At 36.8% G+C, this 26976-nt stretch overlaps 1 protein-coding gene across 21 annotated transcripts in view; it reads right to left on the minus strand.

Annotated features, from left to right (window-relative positions):
* Positions 1 to 26976, minus strand: part of RIMS2 (regulating synaptic membrane exocytosis 2) — a gene marked incomplete at both ends in the record, with an annotated part of 434834 nt that overhangs the window by 289730 nt on the left and 118128 nt on the right. For 12 of the 21 annotated variants that reach the window (XM_079533452.1, XM_079533450.1, XM_079533460.1 and 9 more), the window contains one exon: positions 4713 to 4834. The exons of the other annotated variants lie outside the window; for them this stretch is intronic. In XM_079533452.1, the coding sequence (XP_079389578.1) occupies positions 4713 to 4834 (122 nt within the window). Of the gene's footprint in view, positions 1 to 4712; positions 4835 to 26976 lie in introns of those variants that run through there. 21 annotated transcript variants of the gene reach the window in all.

Genomic DNA, 26976 nt, shown 5'->3' on the forward strand with positions numbered 1-26976 from the left:
AACAGTTGAACCAGAGTAGGGGGAAGTAGCTTCGTCATGCCTCTAACTCACTAAGGAAAAAAAATATATATAAAGAGAAGGAAAACAAGTAGAAGTTCAGGATTTTTTCTACCATTGCATGGCTTTTTCAGCTGATAAAGCTCACCAGCTGTAAACTTCAGGAAATGTTTTAAGACAATATTATATAAATCTAGTAGGGAATTGAAAGTCCCAGGAAAGTGCATTTTTAAAGGTACTTACAGGCAAGCTCCATTCTAAATAAGATGAGAGGTAATTTCAGTTATTATTCACTTTTTTATGTCAGAATACGGACAACAGACTTTCCGTACCATCAATGCCATCAGTGTCTTTGTATCCTTGACTCTTGGATTAATAACCATGTGAAAGCAACACACCCGTAAAATTACTGCAAACCCCTTCCTTCACTGAACTTTTACAGAGTCGGGAAAAAAAGACTGTTGTACAGAAATGTCTCCACAAAATCTCCACAAATTTGCTTCCCAACTAGGAATAGAAAATGATCTTTTTCCTTCAATGTCAAAGTAATCATTAATTGCGCCATGATGAATAACAAATCTCTGTGCCAGTAATTCTTGACATCATGCGCTGCTTTAATTGTAAAGTGGAGCATTAGTAAATAGCTCATAGGTATATTCAGGAAACAAAAGTGAAAATTAGATCATGAAAATAAACCATATTTTACTGCTAGTATGATATTTTCCATGTAAATATCTGGTTTTATGAACAAAGTAATACATTAGGTATTTAGTAACCTTTTGAAAATCAGCATGTTAATGTAAAAGACACTTGCCAAGGGGGTCAAGCAGTACAAACACAAAAGAATCTCTAAAAACACTGGGGTTTAATTTACTGGGATAAAATACAGGATTTTTTTTTAAACTAGGTGTGTCTAATTTCAAAACACGGACCATTCCCGAGTCACTACTGTAATCAGAATTTGTGTACAGTTGAGAAAAACCTTGGTACTATTTCAGGGCAGAATATATTAGTTATCTTATGCCCCTGTGTGGCCAACCTGTACAACAAACTCACCTTCACACAGCTTTAACACAAGAAATAATAACACGCTGTGGGAAAAATGAGGTGGGAAAAATCCACTGCTTTTCATTCTTAGGAAAAAGCTTGCTAATATCTATTGTAAAGGTAAAATTGGAGTGATACTCCTCCATGCACTCTGCATCAATTTTAGTCACAAAGGCTACTCGCCATTATGCAGTGATGTGTTAATCTGAATATTGCCCAAAGCTATTATGACTTCTCAAAGCGTGCTGCTACAAATAAAGCATCTGACAGCACAGTATTTGTATCCTGAACTCCAAATGGAGAACGACAATTGAGAAATCACACATATCTGATAATTAGAAGTTTTCACAGACATTTTAAAACTTTATTTCATTCCCTTTACTCATCTGAATGACAAGGATGTCAGCTAAAGTCATCAGAAACATTTTGGAGTTCAAAAATTCAAAGCCTCTTTAGATGCTGCCTTAGAATTTGGATGCAAACTAAGCACGTGGTATGCTTTCAGAATCAAGAAAAGCCCTCCTAACTTTTCTTCAAACCTTTCTCCTCCCAGACACACGAAGACTTCATTCCCCAAACTAGTTATGTACCATGTGCCAAGAATACAGAACAATTCTAATGGCTTCCTAACATTCGGTTATTCGAATTGGTTTCCCATGGCAGCACTCGGTGGCACAGGACACAGCGCTGTACGAGGCAGGCAAAGGCAGCAGGCCATGAGCTGTTGGCCCCTCGGCAGCCCCAGCTGGAGCTGTGGGCCAGAGCTGAACAGGGCTGGAGGAGGCCCAGGGGATCACACTCCTATGCCCACAGCATCTGACTGGAAAGTGCTGCCGTGGAGCTGGCAAAAGGGAACTGAACTGCAACATTCCTCCAGCTGAGGCTGCTAGCAGAGGCTAAGACCATTTGCATGGTAAAATTAATGTAACTCACAAGGACTTTAATATTGTATGGATCTTTACACATCAGCGATTGTAACACAAACAATACGCAATAAAAATCAAACTGATATAAGGTTCAGTTTAAAGCGATAAAAAACAGCTTAATATATATTCCTGCTAATCCTCAGCATAATACCAGAATACCGAGGCCACGATGGTTGCTTTTCTTGAAACAAAATCACAGCGTCTGAACTTCCCTATGACTTTCCGTGCTATATTCCATTACCAGCTGTGTTATTAATATGCAACAGCATGTTTTCTTACATTACTGCATGGTATACCGGCAGTTAATCATTCTGTGCTTCATGTCAGCTGTTATCTTTCAGGACTCTGACTTTTACTTTTTAGATATGAAAACAGACTGAAAATAAAACCGAAAAAGCAAAAGTCATCTCTTTTCAGTCTGAATAAATATTTCACTTCAGAGCCCAAAGAGATGGAGTATAATAAACCTTGATAAAGCAGAATCTTTCACATGTTTAAGGTGATTTTTGTTTTCTAAAGGCATTCCAAAGGTATTATTTTTTCAGAACTGTTACCACAGTCCTGAAACTTGAACTCCTAATGCACAACCAGTAAGGTTCTAGGAGACACATTAATTGTGCAAATCTAAGTGAAAAATCTACCTAAAATACTACATTGAAATAATTAGAAAAACTAAAATAGAATTTTTAGTCAATGTGGCAGCAGAAAGGTGAACCCTCCATATTAAATGTAGGCAAAACTTTGCAGTGAGTACTCAAAAGCCCTTTAATCGTGAGCAAATTTAAAATAGTGGTACTTATTCAGAATACAGAAGAAATATCTTTGTTTCATAACCTCAGATAACTTCCAAAAAGAAAAGTTTAACTTAGAGAACACAGACAGCTAACTTGTCTCTCACAATTAGTGGTGCATGTCGTTAAAAAATAGCACGTTTTCTTGAGCCAAAAGCAGAAAAACCCTATGGAGCTTCTTTTCAATGCAGAAATATTCTCATGCTACACAAGACAGCCCATACTCGGCGGTAGGCTGGGTTTCCTGGTAATCCTTTCTCCTTTGCCGGTCTGCTCAAATAAATGTAACTCTAAATCTCAGGCACCACAAATGCAATAAAATATTTCTTTGATGTCTTTACCATTAAAACTGCTGTAGCTTGCAGCTTTTGCCTGAGACTTGCCCCTAAAAGCACCATGTACACGTATCTGTAAAAAATTAAGGAAAAGCATGAACACTGATCTGCAGAATGCATGCACTTCAATCTGCAACACCGTACCCAGAGAAGCAGGAACTGGTTTGCAGACAACTGTAACAGTTGCTAAGGGCTTGGTTACTGCAGGCCTGAAACTGTGCACTTGGAAATAGGCACTGCTCTGCAATCATGGTTGATAATATGTAGGAATTATTGCTCCATTTTGTCAAGCTTCAAATACTTCACAGCACAGTGAAGGGATGTAAGAAAATTCTCAGTGAACACAGATTTCATTTGTATCTAAGAAAAATCTTAATTCACTAAGCTGAAACTGATTACTAAATCTGACTGCACGGCTCTGCGTGCCTGACTGAAAATTCACAGCTGAGGTACTCAAAGTTGAAAGCAGTAACTGAAAAAGAAAAAAAAAGAAGAAAAAAAAAAAGAAAAATTACAATATTTATTTAAAGAAAGCCATCAGCAGTAAGGATAGAATCCTTTGAACAATGTTCTGGGAAATAACAGTTCTCTGAAGTATTAAGTACAAATACCATCGTATTCAAGAAAGAAAATCCCATTTAAAAGGGATTTCTCCCACAGATAGAGAGAAGATTAAAATGCTGGATATAGTCTCTGCAATATTACTTCCCCCCTTTTTCCAGAATGTTTCCATCAGTGCACTATCTTTATAAAAACCCACAGGATTCATTTTCTCCCTGATCTGCACTCACTACCTTTTTGAGATAATTCTTAATCATTTTTACAGTTAATATTTAATAGCAGCATGAAAAAGTTCCAAACATCAGTATTACAGCCCATCTTCTCTGAATAATGCAAGAAAAATGAGTTGCTATTAATTCCATTTACTCTCAGATATAAAGCTAAGAAAGCAATTTAATAACCATCTGATACAAATAAACAACAACTTCTCTCTATCATTTCTCATTTCCACAAAATAGCTCTACATAAAAGAATAGCCTACAGAGCTGACTGACCTACTGCAAAGCATCCACTGAGCAGCTGTAATTTGGCTAGTTAAAAAGATTATTGAAGAGCATCACACACAGAATCCAAGCTCTCTAAAAATAAGAAACTGCTTTCTGCCTGTTTTGCAAATGGCATGCAGGACTGCTAATTTACATCTTCCAACAAATTATACGTTGTTAAACAAGCACATCTTTGAGCATTTAATCCTTTCACTGCCACATCCGTGCAGAAATCAATTTCTCAGACAAATTTGTTTATGAATATTTAATATGCTTTAAGGATTATAGCTAATAATGCTAGCTGCTAATGGCAGCTAATGTTTTTGAAAGATACATATCCATCTTGACTGTTTTATTCTATCTGTGCAGGTTTTATTTCTGCAGCCTGAGTTCTCATTCAAATCCTTACATAAAACAGAAAAGCACCAACAGAATAGAGTTGTTGCTACCATAAAAATGTTAATATCTAAGGGTGTAATTATAAAGGTATCGTACAGAAAAGCATGCAAATAGGTTACTATCAGCCTAGGCATAAAAACAGTAAGGGAAATATGTTTCATTTCTACTCACCTCGTGTTGTTCAGCGTTTGTCCAAAAAGATCATTTTGTAAAATATTTGGAGGGGATGAGAAAACCCCATGAAAATGAGATAAAACAGAATTGCAGACCTGGCGCAGTGTCTCAAATTGCATTTTCTCTTTCCTTCTATTTTTCTTCACCACCTGTCTTAAAAGTCACCTATTTTGTACACGCCATCAAATGCAAACATGCCAATCAAGTTCCATATTTCTCCTGATCTCTGTAAAAACTGTGCCTAAGTGAGCAGGGGCTGATAGTTAATTGTACAGTCATTATTCTTCTAATTCAGTCGTAGAAGATTTAGCACCCGTGCGGCTTTCTCCTGACTGTAGCAAGAATTCTAAACAGCAGCAAGCTTTTTGGGCATTCCCAGCTGAAGTGTGAAGCTGAGCTGCTTTCATGTACACTACTCATATTTCTCTAAGCCTATTAAAAACACGTAGTGAATAGATGCTGTCGTCAGGAGTTTCAGCACATCTGGCTGCCAGCAATAAAATCTCAGAAGTAATAAAAATGAGGACAAGGCATCCTCACACTGCTACTACACTCTCTAAGAGGAGGAGGATTTCTGCATCTTCCCCTCCTCCTTTCCTCCTTCCCTCCCCTGTAAAATGACTAACACCGGTGACTGTGTATGCAAGTCTTATTCTTTTTCTTTCTCTTTTTTTAATGTAAAGGCAATTTTTTTTTCAAATGCACAGCTCAGAAAGACCACTCTAAAAGCATTCTTCATACTGTAAATAACGTGTAGCAGAGACTGTAACAATAGACTCTGTCTCTTCTGAAAAGCTATACTGTACCTTACATGAGATAACAGGCTTTTCACTGCAAATATTTAAATGTAATACCAATTCATGGCTGAGACAAACAGCACACATCCCACACCTAACTGCTCTGCAAGGTCCTGTACTGAAACATCAAGTCCAAAACTTGAAAAATCACCAAAAGGAGTATCTGCATTCCTATCTATCTTTCTATCTGTAATAAGTCATCAGCACCCTTTAAAAGTGTATTGCACAGAATCAACCATGATAGAACTAAGCAAAATCAATCACGTCCCTGGTGCTTCATGCCTGCCTACTCCCAGGAAAACTCTCCACTGTTTCAGAAGCCTCTGCTTCGGTGGAGATACAGGATAGGAAGTTAAACAGCTTTTTAATAGAGGATAATAATAAAATTCTGCCACACAACATGCATGGTGAAAACCCCTGAAAGTACAGAAAATAAGTATCCCTGACTACAAAACCTATTTTTTCCTCTTTTCTTTCCATACATGTGCCAGATTAGAGGATAACATTACGTAACAATACAGAATATATTCTACCATCAAATTGAAAAATAACAATTGAGAAGATTTCCCTCAAAAAATCTCAACTTCTATGCACAGCTTTTAACATCTGAGCACTAATTACAAAATTTCCAAATAAACCAACAGAAAATGAGGACCATTACAAAAGTTCTTCAGTGAAAGCAATTTTAATCCCGGTAGATATAAGAATAAGCAACCTTCCAGCTAATTAAAGTGTTCTTTTGATGTGCTCAGAAGGGAGTTCTTATCCAGGCTTCTTTGGCCAGAAGAATGGCAGCTACAGCTCCACTTTTCAAAGAAAAAGAAACAGAAGAAAAAAAGAAACAGGAGCAAATTCAACTACAGGCCTTTCCGAAAGGGATATTCCTGTCAATATCTTTTTTGATGTGTCAAAAAAGAACAGAGAAAATATTAACTAGCAGAATTATTGCTAAATATTCCTATTTTTGCACAAAAATCTACCAAGTATTACAAAAAACAGTTTTCAATCTCTGCATTTATTCCTATTGCACACTGGAAACATTTCTATTTGAGAAATGTAGTTACATCATCTGGTTAAAATCACTAAGATACCTGTCTAGAAAATCGTTGACTTACTAGAGAAGGAACTACTGATTATTTAGGGCTACTGTGGTATACTAAAATGAAAACTTAACAGTTGGTAACCATACCTTGTCCATATTACAAGGAAATTCTTGTTTGTTATATAGGAAATTTTGCCTTTATATAATTGCATCTGAATGACAACATTTACAAATCTGCTGCAAGAAATGGAATCATCTTGCTACAAATGATTCAGGTTATTCAAGTAATTATTAGCGGCATATGCACTGTATAATGGAATGGAGTCAATGCTGACCATGCAGTAACTACAAGACCAATATTTGAACATGTGCTTCAATTTTCTGTGTGACTTGTGCGTGGTCATCAAAGTCAAAATTTTCTTGTAGTTGCAAACAAGTTCCAGATATTCGACTTTTACCTGTGTCTTCATTTTCAGATATTGAAGTACTACAGAAATTTTTCACAGAGTCACTTAATCGTAGCAATTAAAGGGAACTGTGGAGATAATCCAGTCCAACCCCCCTGATAGAGCAGTTCCCTTCAGCAGGTCGCACAAGAAAGTGTCCAGGAGGGTTTTGAATACCTCCAGAGAAGACACCACAGCATCTCCTGGCAGCCTGTTTCAGTGCTCTGTCACCCTCTCAGTAAAGACATTTCTATGCAACTTCCAGTTTTAACTCTTTGCCCCTCATCCCATTGCTCCACAACACTGAAAAGAGCTCCATCCATTTGGCTCCCACCCATTAGGTATTTATGAACAGTTATGAGGTCCCCTCTCAGCCTTCCCTCCTGCAGGCTGAAAAGCCACAGGTCTCTCAGCCTTTCCCCATACAGGAGATGCTCCAGGCCCCTCATCATCTTTGTGCCCCCCTGCTGGCCTCCCTCTAGAAGATCCCTGTCTTTTTTAAACTGAGGAGCCCAGAACTGGGCACAGTATTCCAGACGAGGCCTCAGTAGGACAGAGTAAAGAGGGAGGATCACTTCCTTGACCTGCTAGCCATGCTCTTTTTAATGCACCCAATACAGAAGTCGTAGGATACCGTCTGTAAAATTGCAACAAAGCTACTGAGATATAGGATATATATTTAAAATTTCTCAGATTTTCATTTTATTTTGGAGTAAGGAATCAATAGCATTTACTCAAGCAAGGATATTGGTTAATTCAAAAAAGATAAAAGGGGATACATTTTTAAAGGCATATGCTCCACAGTTGCAAACAGAAGAAAACTCAACTATAATGATGTGGGGGTTTTTTGTACATTTTTGTACCCCTGTTCATTTTTGTATACCAGTAATTTTCAATCAAGACTGAACTTACTGTCAAATAGATATAGATATAGATATACATACATATATATATATATATATATTGAAACTTCAAAATATAAATATGCTACAGAAAAACAAACAAGTTCCTTTCCTGATCTTTCTTTTGCTCTCACAGAGGTCCTTTTGGCCAAGACATAATTTCTTCCCACATTTATTATATTCACTTTGTAAGGTAGACTTCTTACTAAACTCTCTTCTTAGAGAGAACGTAATCGTTTGGGCCAAGAAGAATGAAAAAAACATTTGGCATAACAAGAACATCGCAAAAGAACGGAAGGGACAGAATAAAGGAGTATGAGCAGAGTGGGTTGTTCCCTCTGAAACGCACATCTTCTCAGAACCAGAATGGAACTGACAAACAATGAAGTCCATGGAACCACTTATACCATTTATGTCCTGCATGCTAATAAAGTTGGAGAATAAACCAGTGCCAGCGCTAATTACCTTATTCCAACCCTTATAGTGATCCTGAAATGTTTCAGCATTTTTTGTATTGGGATATTTTCCCGTGGTGAAGGGCAGAGTGATTTAGGTTCATTTTTGAAAAATTATATCCTCTGCACTCTCATGTTGGAAGCGTTGTGTAAGAATTCTGGGAAAGGTAGCAATATTTTTTTCCCATTTGATATTTAACTTCCTTTCTACTTGAGATCTCCTTTTCACTTCTTCAAGCCACACATTCTGAAACTCCAATACATACACTGAAAGAAAAGCTTTTTTTTTTTTTTTCAAAACAGTCCCTATTCTGTACTTCTACACGTAAAAGGTAAACAAAACATTAGGGTTCGTGATTCTGGCCTTTCCTAACATTTGAGGACACTTATGTACACACACTTCTTAATAAATTTTTAAATGACTCATTTTTATAAAGGATTTCATAGCTATGAAAAGAAAATGCTTAAGGATTTTGTTCCTGTAAAGAACAGGAAAAACAAGTCTAAGATAGTCTGCAAAACTACTTGATTGAAATGGCCCATTTCAAAATGAAAAGGAAAGCCTGGGAAAGGCTCATTTTATTCATAAAGTCGGCTCCACTTACATTCATACAGATACTAAATTCTTTAGCCAAGCTGAAACTTTATAAACACTGTCCAGCTACAAACAGGAAGAAAGGTTCTTTCAGAAGGTTCCCAAGTACGCATGGCTGTTTTTCAACTCACAAAAAAATTTGTAGTTCAAATATAAGATTAACCTTATTCTTGATGCTAGAATTCAGAAAGCTCTTAAATCTATTATACAAAGAAACTTGACAATATGTACAAATACATCATCTTGAACATTACTTATTGGCATCACTTCTTCATGACAGCCACACAGAAAACCATTTCAAAGAAAGTTATAGCTTAAGCAAGTTGAAGACATGCAAAATCATTAAAATAAGGTCTTATAAGGAATGTAAGATCATTCTCTGACAAAAGATATTATGAAATACAATTTTGAATAATTTCCCTTCTTTTTTTACTAGATATGGCTTGATTCCATCACTTATTTTGAATTTGGGAGTTACCATTTTTTTTTAATGTACAGTAAGTGAAACATACATTTTTTTTATCTGGACACTAATAAAACTGGGTAACTAATAATACATAAATCACTATAATGCATATATCATTGCTCTCTTATCTTCCCTACAGAAACATCTAAATACTTCAGGTAAAAAATTTTGGACCGTTCTCACTGTGACAGAAAAAAACACCTCAACAAATACTTTTCAAACAGTAAGTAAGAAGAGTGGCCTTGCACATTGCCCATTGTTATATTATTACTGTTAGTACTTCAGTAACTACTAGTTTGGGGTCAGATTAGCAAACCAATGCTCCAAAGTTGGATGTGATTTTAAAAAACTAACTTAATTCAGTATTAGAATGGACATTTCACTTAGCTACTGAAAATAAAATGCAGTCAGACTTTCAGGTGTAAAGCGCACATCAGTGTGCAAAGGTTCAGCTTCACATAAGAGATTTTCAGGCACTAAGACAAAATCATCAACTGAAATTTAAACACACATGCACAGAAATCATAGAAGCCAGTACTCTGAGTATTTAGGATTATAAATAGTAAAGAGAGGGATGTAGATAAAGCCCCTATCCCAGAAGGATAAAACTACCTAAATCCAGGCTGCAGTGAAGCATCAGTCTCTGCTCAAGAGTTCCAACAACGAATCCACTTCTTGAGCTGGTGCAGGAGCAGCCATTCAAAACAAACCTTTCTTTTTATTACAGGAACTCCAGCACTTAGAACAATGCCTGGGAACACAGAAAACTGAGTCCCAACTTTCTCTTTTACCTTCCTCAGATATGCCCACCAAGTCCACATCAACGTCCCCTTGGTTAATCCAAATGGAATCTACTTTTGCTGTTCAGGCAGTTCTCTTTCCCATAAAACAATTAAATATTCAAAGAACTATTTAATTCACTGAGTTAAACATTTATTGAGAATGGAAAAGTGATACTGATTTTATTCCCTGGTAGTCAGGTCACAGGTCTAAGATGGAAGATATGGAAATTCCAGCTAAGACACCAAACCTCATCACAAAAAATATCCAGTAACAATTACAGTAATGTCAGCAAATGTATGTTCATCTGAGTATCCAACCATTAAAACTCATAGGTATTTCTTGTTTGTGTTTTTATTACAATATGTTTCACATTTCTTTATTTCCATATTTGTATAATTCTTTTCAATGTCCTTCTTTCCAAAAATAGTTCTTCACCTTCCTCCCATTCCTCCATATAATAATAATCTATCCTCTCCAATAGCCTAAGTTACATATTTTGAACGCAGAGATAGAAAACTCTGAAATCTGGGTAGTCTGTCTGCTTTTTCTATCTATATCATCATCCATTGCCATGACTGAGGATAACCGTTAATTTCAGCCAAACTGGAAAAAGAGATATAAATGTTAAAATACTTAAATTTCACAAGTTGTGTGAAAATCAGCATCATTGTAGGAGAAAGACCCAATTAATCTCCACATGGACAAACTCCAAAGAAAACTGATGAGTGTACACTACATCAGTCCAAAAGGCCAAGTCCTGACATAAGATTCTAGAAGTGCCTTGCACTTCCTAAGCAGAGAAGTGCCAACTGTCCCTAACTCATGTGCTGAAATTCTGCTTCACTTCCCTGTATCTCCTCATAACCTAAATAGAAGACTGTATTAGTTGTGATCTACTGATTAATATGGCTTTTAAAACTTTCTAAACTTTCTAAACCATGACACATGGCTTTACCTATATAGTCAGTATACAGGAAACTCAGATTTTATTTTATTTTGACAGATTATGGCTTACTTTAAATCTCTGAAAGGAAAAAAAAATGAAGACTTGTCAATTCTCACTGTTAAAAAGATATCAATGTTCAATAAATAATCTCAGTGTTAAAAAAATCTACATTTTTGGAAACTCAGATAACACAATGCTAATTCTGATTTTGCTCCTTATTTGCAGATAGTAGGAAATGCGCCATATGTTCAGCCGGGAAATCCTGCTGTTAGGCCCAGCGTGGATACATCCTAACTGGCACTGACCACACCAACTGCGCATTTCACGATGAGTAAGATAGAAAAAATAAGCAAACAAACTGGACAAATATGAAAATTATTCACGGTTATAGACTCTAGCACAACAGTTCTCCTTCTTCAAGTCAGTGGACTCTGAACCAGTCATCCCTTTCATAACAATTATCTTAAAGCTATTTTTAACAGGAGCAAATTTCATTTATTGGTTAATTTTCTCAGTATAGATTATGGCTTCAAAAACCTCTCCATGGAATTCGCTTTAATACATTAGCTGAAAGACAATACGGGAAATTTTAAATATGATAAAACATAGAATAGCTGAAAATAATTACACAAAATGTTTAATTTTAATTATTTCTCATATCTCTGTCCTCACTCTTCTGAAGATTATACAATATATACAACTTGCACAGTGAAACCAAAAGCTTCTATTGCTGGGGCACTTCATAAAACACAGAAGAAAGCAGCTTGCAGGGCCTTGTATCTAGCCCTGTTGCTGTGACTTCATATCCTGGTTTCAGTTGGGACAGAGATTTTTTTTACAGTGTCTGGTATAATGGTATGTTTTGGCTTCAGGAGAAAACCAATGCTGATAACACACTAATGCTTTAGTTGTTGCAGAACAGTGCTGTACAGCGCCAAGGACATTTCAGTTTCTCAGCTTCTTGCACTGCCTTGCCAGCAAGGGGTCCAGCTGCAATAGGGAGCTGGGAGGGGACAGAGCCAGAACAGCTGAACCAAAGTGGCCAAAGGGATACTCCATACCTTATGACATCATGTGAAAAACTATAGAACCGAGGGGAACTGCCCAGGGGGGCTGCTGTGCTCAGAGACTGGATGGGCATCAGCCAGAGGGTGTTGACCTGTATATCCTGTTGCTCTGTATATCACTTGTTTTGTACATACACACACACACACACACACACACACACACACACACACACACATACATATATAAATAACTCTAATTTGTTATTTCTCTCTCTCTTTTCTGTCTTAGAAAATAGTTTTTATCTGAGCCTATGAGTTCCCTACGAGTTCTACCTTTTTTTTTTTTTCTGATTCTCTCCTGCATCCCACTGGGAGCAGGAGAGTGAGCAAAAGGGTGTGCGGTGCTCAGCTGCCTGCCACATTAAACCACAACGCATCACTGTCTTATTTCTGATTCACACCTGAGAAGGAGAAAATTGTGAAAATTGTGAATGCTAAAATCTTAATGCCAGAGTCATTTTATGTTTGCAAGGCAACTGAAAACAGGACAGAGGGAAAGAGTTTGTAATCAGCATCAGCAGTTTTCCTAATATCCTAAACAATATATATTTAAAAATGTATACTGGAAACCAAGTGAATTCAATCAGAAAGAACAAGCCGCTTTCTCAGATGGTTGCAGAACTCAGGACAGGTACAGATCATATTGATAAAAGTGGTAGATATTTACAATGTAGGGCATTTTTATGAATAAATCTTAGTTAGTTCTTTTTGTTACTACAGTGATCTATCCTTTGCTCATAATTTAAGCAAATTTAGAACAAACAGTCCCTATGTGAATATGAACTAACTAATATTATACGTACTGGTCACTAATATTAGGTGTATATATAAGTATATGAGAGCATTTATTCTCCAATAGTTTTCTGATTCTGATTCTGATTGTATCTTCCAATGTGCATCCATCATTAGACAATGTCAAAACAGAAGTGTTTGAGTTTCAGGATGGGTTTGCACAGGCATCTGATCATTTGTTGTTTTAAGTGTCATATATACTGGATTAAATTCTCAAATGTAGAAACTGTTTCTAAATAAAACAGATTCTACCTCCACTTTTCAACAAACAAACTCAAAAACAAACAAAAAAACTCAACTTCAGCAGTATGCTGTTACATCACAAGGTGTAACTTCACATTATTTTGGATTCCAGAATCTTGGCAACAATACTATACATTCAGTGACATTCAAAACAATATTTTAGAATCACAGAATAGTTTCAGTTGAATGGGACCTTGAAGATCATACAGTTCCAACCCCCTGCTATTGGTTATATCATAACCTCCCTCTAGACCAGGTTACTCAAAGCCCCATCCAGTCTGGCCTTGAATGCTTCTAGGAGGGGGCATCCACAACCTCACTGGGCAACCTCACCACCCTCACAGTAAAGAATTTCTTCCTAACATCTCGTCTAAATCTGCCCTCTTCCAGTTTAAAGTAATTTCCCCTCATCCTGTTGCTACGTGCCCTTATGGAAAGTCCCTCCCCAGCTTTCATATAGGCCCCTTCAGGTACTGGAATGCTGCTATAAGGTCACCTTGAAGTTTTCTCCAGGCTTAAGAGCCCCAAGTCTCTCAACTGTCAGTTCTGAAAACTAAGTTTTAAGTTTGTCGTTGCCAATTAAACACTGTTTTATTCCTTTTAAATACAAATGCCTATGTGCCATGTTTTTCTTCCTGTATAATAAGCTGAGAAAAAGAGGAACATGTAAAAAACAATTCATATGACTAAAACTTGTAAGTGTCCCAAAAAGGTTTAGTTAAGCATTCTTATGCTTGTATAAGTACCTTATTTAGGAGATATTAATATAGCCTATTGCATTTCTATGACTGCATTTCTATTGCCAAATCTAAGAACACTTTCAAATACCTGCCTTGACTGTGTTCAGATACCATGTCAGAAGGAAAATCCAAGTTACATATCCTTTCCATTTTCCCTTCCCAGCTGATTGCTCATAACTCATGAATTTAATGGATCTGCATGTTTTCTTATTCTTATTTTTTTTTCTTATTTCTTATTCTTATTCAATATTCTTATTGACCACAGATCTCCTACATTAAAAAAAAAGTTTTACCCTAAAATCTAGAAGTGCATGTTTTTTGACTCATTTCCCTGGCCAAGGACAAAATTAACTCTAAATAAAAAAATCTAAAAAGCTGCTGGGGGAGAAACTTCTTTTGGCAAATAAAAAAGAAATCACCTATTTGTCTAATAAATATAGAAAATACTTTTTCAACCTTAATAATTCTACTTTGTACCAAAATAATTCATTCATATCGTTAATTTTGTTTCATGTCTGTAGAACTGGAAGTCTTCCTATAGAAAGAATGCATCTGTTTCCCTCCATAAAAGAATGCCCATTAATTCTGGCTCTTTAAATGAACCTATAATCAGTTCCCCACTTCATTCAGAGTGTCTGAAAATTTACTGAAATAGCTATCTCTGTTAAGCTTTTGATAGGAATAAACTCATTTGTGCATATTCAGATTTGTAATATAAAATATAGTATCACAAAATCATAGAATGGGTTGGAAGGGACCCTAAGGATCATCTGCATAGTTCCAAGTTCTCTGCCACAGGCAGGGACATCTGCCTCTCATTCATGTTGCTGAAAGCCCCATCCAACCTGGCCATCAACATCTCCAGGGATTGGGTACCCACAGCTTCTCCAAGCAAGAGAAGAATTTAGATGTAATATTTTTTAAGTCTTAAATGAATGTTATGAAGATAGAAGAATCAGATAATGAGAGTTAGAAAAGCTCTAACTAAAACTTAATTTTCTTCCCTAAAGGAATAGCTGACTTACCCAGCAGAAACAGTAAGCCATTGCATTCTGGCTGAATAAGCAGAGGAGTAAATGTAAAACCCATTCACACAGCAAGCAATATATGCAGTAGATGCTACACCTTGCAGACTGCATGCTTTAAAGTAGTATATTTCACACAATTTAACCTTCACCTGACTCACAATCAATTGCTATTTCTTTGAACCTCATTACAGTACATGAATCCTGCTTTATGCCTCATTTGCAGTTCTGGATGGTTCACCAGTGAGGTGTATCTCACTAGGCAAGAGGTGCTGGCCTAGAACAGAGATGTGATTGATTTTTGTAACAATGCCTCTACGCTGCTGAAAACTTCATCTGCTCAGGAAAAAAAAAAAAAAAAAAAAAAAAGATTTCTATTCTTCAGTTTCATCAGAAATTCTCACTTTTCATTTTTCAAAAAACAAAAGGCAATTTAAAACAATACTAGAAAAATTTTATGCATGATTAGTAATGTAAGATATTAAAAATAGAAGCCAAAAACACATGCATTAAAAGTTCTCAGACATTTTACTTATCACATCAGCATGACTTAAACAAGGTGAAAGTTCATTTCCTCAGATGGTTACCACTTACATCTATTACACTCCAAATTCTACCAATTCAAAAAAGACATGATTAGCACAAAACAGACAGCAAAAATTAAATCCTACAACAGAACATTGATGATTCCCAACAACGTAAAAGCACACTGCGTCATAACTAAGACAATATGAACATTCGGGTAAAGAGGCAGAGAACTAGCAGAAATAGTATCTTCTTTGTGAAATAAATACTTATCATCATCCTCTTTGGATGAAATCTTTACACAAACATTTCAAACACTTTTTTGGTGAGCAACTTGATCATAATGCTCCTCTTGACAAAAAGAAAATAACGGTTACGTTCATCTTCACGGCATGGCCACGTTGGCTCTCATTTCATGTGAACTGGAGTTTACTTTTATACATTCACACAGTCATCTAGACAATATCACACAAAATTTATTGCAGAATCCCTGCTTTCAGATGACTGATTTGGACCTGTGAGGGCCTCCAAACTTGTGATGTGTGTCTGAGTGTCCAGGTGATCTGTGATAAACAAGTACATGTAAACTAGAAGTTAGGTCATTCTCTAAAGGACAGAAAGATTAGCCTTCTTGTCTTCTGGAAGCAGGAGCTAAGAGAACACAAGTATGCAATGAGTTGTTTATTAATTTCTGCTGTAATTTAATGCACTGGATAAAAGCTGGAGCATTCCATATCTTGGGAACCAGTTCAGAGAGACTAATTTATCTTCCTTCCGTGTCATTATAATAATTACGGTGTCCTCAGTTGCTCCTATCTTCAGCTGATTGGAATACCAGAAGAATATTTTCCTAATGATCACACACCTCTGGAATTCATTTTCTTTGACACTATCATACAGCTTTTGTTTTAGAAGTGTTAAGACATAATGTAAATATTTTAATTAGGAAAGACATTGGCTCAATGCTTGAGTTTTATGCTAGAGGAGTAGTGGTAGTGCTGGCCATTACACTAAAAGCTTTTGGGAGAGTGTAAATTAATTTTATAATTTATTGTTTTCATAACTACTAAGCTTCATAATACTTGGTGATTGCTATGGTACAAATTTCCAAATAAATCTCATTTTCACAGAGTAAAAATATTTCCAATAGAATAACCCACATGCTACTTAGAGAACAAAATCTAAAATGCTTGTCTTGAGGGACATCTCCTGGTTTATTCAGCTTCCCCAAGATTAACTTTGATCTGACAGCTTCTGTGAATAACTGAAAATGTGTTGCAGGCTTTCAACACTTACAAATGCCCTTAATTACTTGGAAGAGGATTAAGAAGTGTAAGAATGAACTGTCACCATATATTCCAGTGCATCAGACTGTACGGCAAAGTAGCCCATCATCATCCAAATCAATTTTGTCGAGGAGAAAATGCTGAGATGCTGCTAGCACTGGCCTCAATATCCAAATCTCCATTAGCTGTTTTAAGAGCATCATCTACAAGATATTCCTCCTTTTTTCCATTCTTTCACTGACATATTTCTTTCTTCCTTCTCACTCTGACTCTCAGAGGCTTTACAAATGATATTCTCATTTGCAAAAGAATCTCTGCATCAAAGAAATCCCGCCAAGTAACTCTTGAATTGCTTTTTCTTTCCTTTACTTAATTCTCCTTTATTCAAGGATTCAATTCCATTCTTCAAATATGCACATATATTTTCTAAATGAAATCAACACATTTACTTGAACATGACATGGGAATCACCCAAAAATAAATATTGTTTTTAAAAACTGAAAACTCAAGTTAAATTTGTTTTGTTTCAAGAGTTCTTTTTCATGCTATTTCCTCTTAAGGAATGATTCAGAAAGATAAATAATTAGAGGTCCATTTCAGAAAAAAAAAAAAAAAAAAAAAAAAAAAAGCAATTATCTCAGAATCATGAGGAGGTGAAATGGTTGAATTAACCGCTGACTTGCTGACTCGTTGAAATTCAGGAGTTGAGGTTATTAAATTAATTGTGATTCCTCTTCTAGCTTAGAATATTTCTCACAGTTCTAACTGAAGCATGAAGACACAACTAAGGAAGGCCCATTTTTTACAGCCCAGGATGTGATGCCAGAGTCAAAAAGGTTTAATTACAATTATTCTACTTCTGGGGGAAAAAAAAAAAAATGTTTTGTGTGCTGATTTGGAATCTAATGACTTGCTTAAGCTTTCCACTTTATTTGGCACTACAGAGAAATTCAGATGCATTCCAGTTAAATCTCATCAGCTTCAGTGACTTTTCATTTTTCTTGAAATGAAGCATTGTGGAAGTCTTTCACTTAAAGTTCAAGCACAGATTTTTGCTAAGTCATTACAAAAAAAAACAAAAACAACAACCAAAAAAAAAAACTTGCAGCTAAAATGTAAAGCATTCTATCAAAATACTAGTATAAGGGCCGGGCCATTCCTGCTGTTTTCTTTTTGCCCAAGAACATGGGTTTTCTGTAGAAAGTTTGTGTTTTATACTATTGCAAACTGCATAACAAAAACTTATTCGGCAGATAAACTACATATAGGAACCCAGTCAAGCACATAGAATCAGCTGACAGAACACTGAATCAGAAATTGGGAAAACTGGAGCAACTTAAACCTGCTGTTACTGTATGAACAAGATCCTGAGCTCCCCAGTAACACCTCTTGGGAGCCCAGTCCTGCAGAAACGGGTACTTTCTGATGTCACCTTCTGAAACAGCAGCGCATGGCCGCAGGGCACAGAGCTGCACAGTGCGGGGATGTCAGAGCATATTCTGAGTATTAAGGCACATAAACACAACCCACTGCATATCATACGCTGGTATTACCTTGCAACTTAAAACTGCACTTTTCAGTTGAAAGTTACTGACCTCAGATGATCTACATTTTCTACTGAACTCGAAATGATATTGCACTGCACCAATTTGCTGGTACGGGTAACTGCTTACTTACAATGGGAATAGTTCCTTCAAGTTAGTTGACAACAGCGAGGTTTGTTTTCACATAAAGGCATAAAATTAAGGATTCTCAAAGTCTGGGAGAGTTTGCTCACTTACCTGACTACAGATCTGGAAAAAGACTTAAGAATTTCTGGCGATTGAGGAAGAGAGGTGAGCTAGAGCTGGGGGAAAGGAAAATTACCAGATCAGAGAAAAGAAGATTCGTCCTTCAGCGAAGGAATACCAGAAGTGTATCACTTCTGATGTCTAGCCAGAGTTTGGTTAAGAACTCAGACCAGTGAGAAAGAGATGAAGAAAACAAATAATTAAAAAAAAACAGTGCTCCAGAGTGAACAAAGAGACAAACAAGGATATAGCTTGAAGAAGGGGCAGAAACAGACACAGAATAATCATGCTAAAGACAAGGCAGAAAACAAAATAATAGTGGCTTTTAATGACATAATATTTAATTCTGAAAACACAGCTACTCTAGTCTTATTATGCTATATTCACTTTTCAGGTGTTGCTTTTTTTTTCCTCAAATGTGACAATCAAATAGGTTTATATTTACTAAAACTATTAATCTTGCCATTTACCTGTAATTTATCTTTTACATTGTGCTACTGAAGTGATTGCTTTATTATTTGTGTCTTCTGGAGGCACAAAGAAAGAGCCAAAGAATTAGTGCCAGTAACAATTACTCATTCTCGTTTTTCACTTTAATTCAGCCCATACAGCCATGGCAAAAAGTAAGACAAGAAAAGATCATTCACTGAATGCACTCCTGCAGATTCCAGAGCCACTGAGCCACCAGAAGTGACAAACTTAAGTGTGCAGAGTATTTTATTAAATATTAGCCTTTTCACTCAGTTGCACTGCACAGATGTAACTAATTCACCTTTACACACCATTTTTTTAAAGATGAAATTCAAACAATATCTGTTATTTACATTGCTAAAGAGAAATTAGATTCCAAAGGAAAGAGCACAGCACAACTAAGGATTATGTACACACAGCGAGCTCAGACACTCATGTTTGGGCAAGGTCAACAAAACAGCAGTTTGAAAAGACATGCTCAACCCCAAAAGGTACCAGCTTCATTAATCAAAAATTAGAAATACTATTACCCTGATTTTTTTCTGATATTGCTTTCTTTTAGGATCAGTGTAGCTTAAAACCAAAACAGCATTTAATTCTGTAACTGTTAGCTGATGTTAACATTTAATAAAAGTGTTCAATATTCTGATGCAGCTGAGACCTGTGCTTATATATTAGATTATGCATAGTCTTCTTGCGCCGTCGAAGACATAGCTATAATGTACAGATAATAATGCAAAGGAAGGCCAAAATCCACTTCAAAGATACCAAGGATCAGCACGGATATTAAGACTTCTCTAAGCTCATTCACCATGAGTGAGAAAAGTCAAGAGAGGTAGTGCTAGACTTCAGTGCAACAAATACACAAAATTAAGAAAAAAATAATAACAAAAGCAAAACAAACATCATGTTACAGTGGAATTATTTTTCTAAAGTTACTCTACACTTTGTGAAATTGTAAAAATGAAAATCCTTGAAATCGACAGAAAATTGAGAGAATGGTTACAGTTGAGTTCATATTTTTAAAATGGAATTCTTTCTCTGTTATGTACTTAATTACCACACTCTTTAATGGTGAAAAGAAAATCAGCAAAATGTTGATTAAGGTAGGCTTGACTTGCTACAGTTAAGGAACTTTCCTCTTTCTTTTTTCACCAAACAAATAAGCTTTCCCTGAGAAAAGAATACCAAAGCGCACGTCCCATTGCTAAGTGGCTCATGAGTGCTCTTGCAACTCAGTACAGACTCTACAGAAACAAGACTAGTGTTTAAGAAAAAAAAGTTTTCTATATATATATTTAATACAGCAACATCAGAAACAGTTCACCACAACTCAGTGGTTGTCTTCATATGTCAGAGAAAAGAAAATTGGAAAAGGGGAGGGAAAAAAGAGAGGAGGGAGAGCAAGAACAAGGATTAAGTCTCAAAAAACACACAGCAGTCACAGTGCTGCTGCACATGCCTTGAATGTTTTACTAGCATTGAAACTAGTTATGTTAGTGGGAAACCCGCAAAACCAAGGTTCTGAGATGAACAGAACTGTACAGTTTCAGTTTTCTGATGGACAGTTCTGCAAAGGTAATGGTGAGAGACAAAAGATGCCCCTCTTTTCCAGTGCTAGCTAGGGGAGCATGTAGGTGCTAAAGCCCACTGCAGCAATAACAGGTAGAAACACAGCACACCTGCTATATGTAGGCCAGGATATTAACTAATAATGTCAATACTCTTCAGGAACTTCTTACACAAACTCTGCATGCAGGCAGTAAGGACAGTACCAAACTCCTCCCTCACCCTCAAGAGGGATGTTATAAGAGAAAAGGTCCCTCACTACAAGAAAGACATTGAGGCCCTGGAGCATGTTCAGAGAAGGGCAACAGAGCTGTGAAAGACCTGGAGCACAGGACTTATGAGGAGCGGCTGAGGGAGCTGGGATTGTTCAGTCTGGAGAAGAGGAGGCTCAGAGCCCCCAGGAACAGCACATCAACTGCATCACTGGGTAAGCTCTTCCAGCCTCACTACCCCCACCGTAAAAAACTTTACCAAATATTCTTGATTTCCACAGCCCTGAGTAAAGATTGAACAAATTTTTTTAAGTCAACTGGGCTCTACAGTTACTCAGTACTCAGAAACAATCAAAATCAGAGGCTGCTTTACAGTGCTGTATCCTAAGTGTTCAGGTGGCAGAAAAAAAACTGCGACAATCAGAAAATGGCTGTTTTTCAGTCTGATTAAAAGAAATGTGGCCGACTTCACGTTGCACTGTCATGTTTTAAATTGCAATAAATTGTCATTCATGTTCTTAGTATCAACCACTCATAATTCAGTAATTAGTGAAGAGCTATTTGTAAAAGACACATGAAAGAGATGTACATGAATTTTCATTATTTAATGTCTGCTGCCCTTTGCAGTTTCTTAGCTAGCTTATGCCCGATTCTTCCTCTCTCTTCTTCCTCCCTCTCATTTTGGTCTCTTTTTTCTCTCTGTTCACACCTTGGCATCCCAAATTGCAGTCCCAAGTGACAGACTCTAGGCTGCCAGCTCATCCTGGCACTCTCTCCAAGAACGGAAGCAAAGGGACACTGGATCATTTCCATTTCACTGCCACTGGTAATGCAATAGGAAAAAAATCCCGTATGTCAGACACACATGTATATATTCCACTAAAAATATATATTCAGAAAACCTGCATCTCAAAATCCAAATGGTCTCAACAATCTTGTTTGCAGTTCTCTCTCAGAATAAAACATACTTCTCAACCCATTACAGTTAGTGGAAAACACTGCATTTTTTCTTTTCTGAGAAGAAACAATTGAGAAAATAGAAAATGAAACCTCAAAACAAGTATGTATTTTTGAAAGGAGAAGGGAAAAGGAGGGAAGAAGGATGTATTTTATCTGCCTGCTGGCCTGGAAAATGGATGCTGCTGTTGTGCAACTCTGCAGCTGCTCACTCTCTCAATTTGTTGTTTTCATTCTGTTTTTTATGATTTCATCTCATATCCTTACAGTTAATCTGAAGAGGGTTCAGGCAGCTTCATTCACAAGTCTTGCACTAAATCATGACCTTGCAGATACCAGGAACCAACTCTCTTGTTTTTATATGGCTCTGATAGAAGCAGAAAAATAAACTGACTCATGAAACATGCAAACAAATTTTCTTTCAACATTTTCAAAATTTTTGGAATAAAAAAATATTTTTGAGGAGATCTTATCTTTCAGTAATGGAACGAATGAAAAAAATACAGGAGATGAGAAAGAGTTGCATTATCCTAACCTTGCAGTAGGAAGATGTACGGTTTGTTTCCAACTTCAAGAGAGCTATCAAAGGATTGTGAATAGCTAGATATATACAAAAGAGGTTCATGTATGAAGCAACATGTCTAGAATGTCACAAAAGATTTAAGATTTAAACCACTGATGTCAGATCTGAAAAATGACTAAAATAGCATTAAAACTCATTTTACCAAGGGCAAAAATAAAAAATTATTGTGCAGCTCAAATATATTGACGTCACCTGAAGATCTAACAGTTCAGACAAAGAGAATGACACAATAAAAAGCTTTAGATCAGCATTAACATTTCCTGTTCCCCAGCTTTTATTAACAGGATGTTATACACAGTTTAATAGGACGTTACAAACACTTGCTTTGGCTTAAGCAGAGAAATGAAATCAGCCATTTCACTGACTGATAGCATGCTACAAAATGACTGAAAGAAGAATATGTCTTTTCAGACCATTCTTTTGCTATAAAGGAAATCAAACTTAATGAATGATAGGTAGCATAGGTCTTGAGGACAATAGAGTACATGAATGCTTTTGCTTAAAATGAAATAAAAAGGGCCTTTTTGTGTAATCCAGAATTAATGTGAAATTGGATCACACAAATCAAAGAATGCAGTGCATACAGCCATAAATGCACCATCTGTGCACAGCAGACCTCAGAACGGAACTTCTGAGTCTGTGGATTATATGGAGTAATATTTTGCATTTCTTTGATTCATATCATTTGGTAGTTTTCAGAGTCCAGCATTATACTACATCAGAATCCAAACTCAGCTCACAAGATTAAGTCTATGAAAACCAGTACATACGGTTACTTCTTAACCGCCCTTAGCATAAAATCTCCATGCAATTCAAATTATGCCAGTGTCACCTCAAACAACATCAAATATGATATAGCTAAGTAAGTAAATTAACACTGTGCCTGCTGCCACTGCCTTCTCCATAGATTCACTGCATAAAAAGCAGTAAAAACACTGTAAGGTAGATTATAAATACTGGATATGGTGTAGAAAAAAATTTAATAACAAAAAACTGTTCTGCGGGTGTGAAGTACAACCTGCTGCTGAATCGTTTATGACTTCTCTCTTCCTCTGCAGTACATCCAATATAAGAAAAACATCCTTGGAGAATGATGTGCAATCTGAAATCATTCCAGCTTTCTTTAAAGCAACAAATTCCAGATCAATCAAAGAGGATCTACATTCAAGTATCTATGTGTGTGAGCAGTTTAAGATCTATCAATTGTAAACAGAACAGTTGCAACATCCAGAGAACAGTCAGACTAGCAGTTCAAACAATTAATATTATTTTAATAAAGCATAATGCTAGTAAAGAAAACAGGACAAAAATCTATTGAGTACTACTCAATACTAAAAAGCAAAAGGAATGAGATAGAAATGGTTTGACGTTCCTGAGATTCTGAGATTCCATCAGAAGAGAGGTGGCCAGCAGGGACAGGGAGGTGATTGTCCCCCTCTACTCTGCTCTTGTGAGGCCCCATCTGGAGTACTGCGTCCAGGTCTGGAGCCCCCAGTACTAAAAAGACAGGAAGCTGTTGGAGAGAGTCCAGAGGAGAGCCACAAAGATGATAAGGGGACTGGAGCACCTCCCCTACGAAAACGAGCTGAGGGAGCGGGGCTTGTTCAGCCTGGAGAAAAGAAGGCTGCGGGGTGGCCTCATTGCAGCTTTTCAGTACCTAAAAGGAGCCTACAAACGGGAGGGGAATCAACTCTTTGAAAGGATAGATAACAGCAGGACAAGGGAAAATGGTTTTAAGTTGAGGGAGGGAAGATTTAGGTTGGATGTCAGGGGAAATTCTTTACAGAGAGAGCGGTGAGGTGCTGGAACAGGCTGCCCAGAGAGGTTGTGGATGCCCCAACCATGGAGGTGTTCAAGGCCAGATTGGATGGGGCCCTGTGCAGCCTGGTCTAGTATTAAATGGGGAGGTTGGTGGCCCTGCATGTGGCAGGGGGGTTGGAGATTCATGATCCTTGACATCCCTTCCAACCCTGGCCATTCTGTGATTCTGAGAATGAACAGTGTCTTTTACTCCGTGACGAAGTTCTCTCCAGATAACCAACTGTACTGGTTTTGGCTGGAATAATTTTTTTCATAGTAGCTCATATGGTGATGTATTTTGGATTTGTGCCCAGAATAGCACTGATAACACATTGCTGTTTTAGCTGTTGCTGAGCAGCACTTGCACAACACTAAGGACTTTTCAGTTTCTCACACTGCCCAGCTAGCGAGGAGGAAGGGGAAGGACACAAGAAGCCTAGAGGGGACAGAACCAAGGGAGCTGACCCAAACTGGTAAAAAAGGATAACTCATACCATATGGCATCATGCTTAGCGGGGGGAAAAAAAAGGTGGGGGTATGGAAGAAGTGGGAACATTCATCTTCCAAAGTAACGATTACGTGTAACTGGAGCCTTGCTCTCCTGGAAACAGCTGAACATCTGCATGCCGATGGGGAACAATGAATGAATTACTCCTTTTGCTCTTCTTGCACACACAGCTTTTGTTTACCTATTGAACTGTCCTTAACTTAACCCACAAGTTCTCTTGCTTTTACCCTTCACATTCTCTTCCCCATCCCACCAGCAGGAAATGAGTAGCTGGTGGTGCTGAGCTGCCTACCAGGGCAAACCCACAGCACTCAGCTCAGACATACAGCGCTTGGTATAAAGAACTGCAAAGCAATGATTGCCACAACAGAAAAGGAAGCTGATCAAAAAGGTTTTAAAAAAAAACACAAAACCTACATTTGACATTTCTATTCATAAAAACTACAAAACATGGAGTTTTTGAGATACTTTTTTGTTGTAAGTGGTTTACTGTTTTTTAAACTCTTGAAATTACTTTTGGTGCAATATCTCACGTGTTTGGGGCATAAATAAAATAGAGACAATATTGTTCTTACTTTCTGCCTCCTGTTATTTACACTGTGCAACGTAAACAGGAAAAAAAAAAACAAAACAACACTGCTAAACACTTCTTGCTTTTTGGCAGTTTCCCTGTTATCATTTTAATTCTGCCACATTATTCTCATGGATTTAATTTCCCCAGAGGAATGACCTATCATGTTAGAGTAGCCAGATTTCTTCATGGACTTAAGAATTTTAAAAAGCCTGTCGTGACAGTCTCCCATATAACATATTTTTTACTTTCTGGTTCTTTCACTTAATGTTAAAATAAATACATAACATGAAGCATTCAGAAACTAAGGCTCATAGTCTGTAAGACTTTAGGAATAAAGTTGAATATAATTTCTTGATGGCAACTGTAAGTTTCAAATTAATAACATGAGTTTTCTTAACTTGATCAATAACAAAGATCATCATATATTTATGTTCACCTCTTAACAGCCACTGAATGCAGTGAAATTGTAAGCCTTCCCAGAACTACTGCTGAGAATAGCACTGGGTCACAGCATACATAGGTTGAATAGATGGCCTATCCTTATGTTTGAATTCTAGGATAGTCTCTCTCAGAGGTGCTAATGTTTCCCTTTTACAGCCCATCCGACCAATCAGCCTTTGATGACTGGGCATCCTTTTTGACATCTCCACCAAAGGTAACGTGAGGTATATGAGGCTAGAAAATTATTCTGAAGACCCTTTAACCTTCAAGAGCAAGTAATACATATAAATATACTCTAAGCATGCTTGTACATGTTAGTTAGGGAACACAAGTATTAGTAACTAAATAAAATAGAAAGTGCTCAGATAGAGCACTCTGTTCAGCAGTGTTGATAATGATCAGCAGAATGATTCTGGCTTCAGGCATGAAATCCAAATTCTTCTCCTGTTAAACATTATAGTGTCCATGTTTATCATATTTATCATACTCTGGTTAGAGTAAATGCATAGTATGTATCTGAATTATATATTTGTATCTCTACGTTTCCATATCTGGATGCACAGAATATAAAAATATTTTCAGTTATTATTGATGAGATTAATAAGAAAGCTGTTAGTTGGTTTGTATCATGCCTTTATCATTCCATTTCCCCAGCAAAATTGCAGAATTAAGGAGAAAGAAAAAAAAAATAGGAAAAAAAAAGAGACACTTCTTAGCATGAAGTTAAGCTGCCAGGTCTAGTACCGAATTTTCACGGAGATCATGAATATAAAGGAGGAGCACTTGGAGCCACTAAATGGATCCATCAGCTGAAATCAGAGCAAAGGGCAATAGGCAGAGTAAGTGAAACAAAAAAGGTTTAGATTAATTACAATCAATTTGTCTTCAGATAAGGTTTAAAAATAGGAAATAAAATATGGTAGAATTCAAGAGGTGAGGGGAAAATGATTTTAATTATATTGGCTGTAAAAGATAATATAACTATCTAACTTGTTTCAAGCTTAGGGTATAAATATTGTTGAAAAGGTTACAGCTAGGCAGGAAGAGGAAGGCTGCCAGACGATGCTGCTCTTGCTGCCAAATACCAAGGCAGGTGGAGGCCTCTGGAGAGAGAGGATATCATTTCCATGGAAACAGATGAGCAAAGTCACTTCTTTCCCTCCCTAACATTTTTCAATTCCTATTCTATCTTGTTTAGAAGGAAATTAAATTTATTTAATTAAACAGTTTTTACTTTTGTGTTCCA

The sequence above is a fragment of the Tetrao urogallus genome (assembly GCF_951394365.1).
Source record: "Tetrao urogallus genome assembly, chromosome: 3".
NCBI lineage: Eukaryota > Metazoa > Chordata > Aves > Galliformes > Phasianidae > Tetrao > Tetrao urogallus.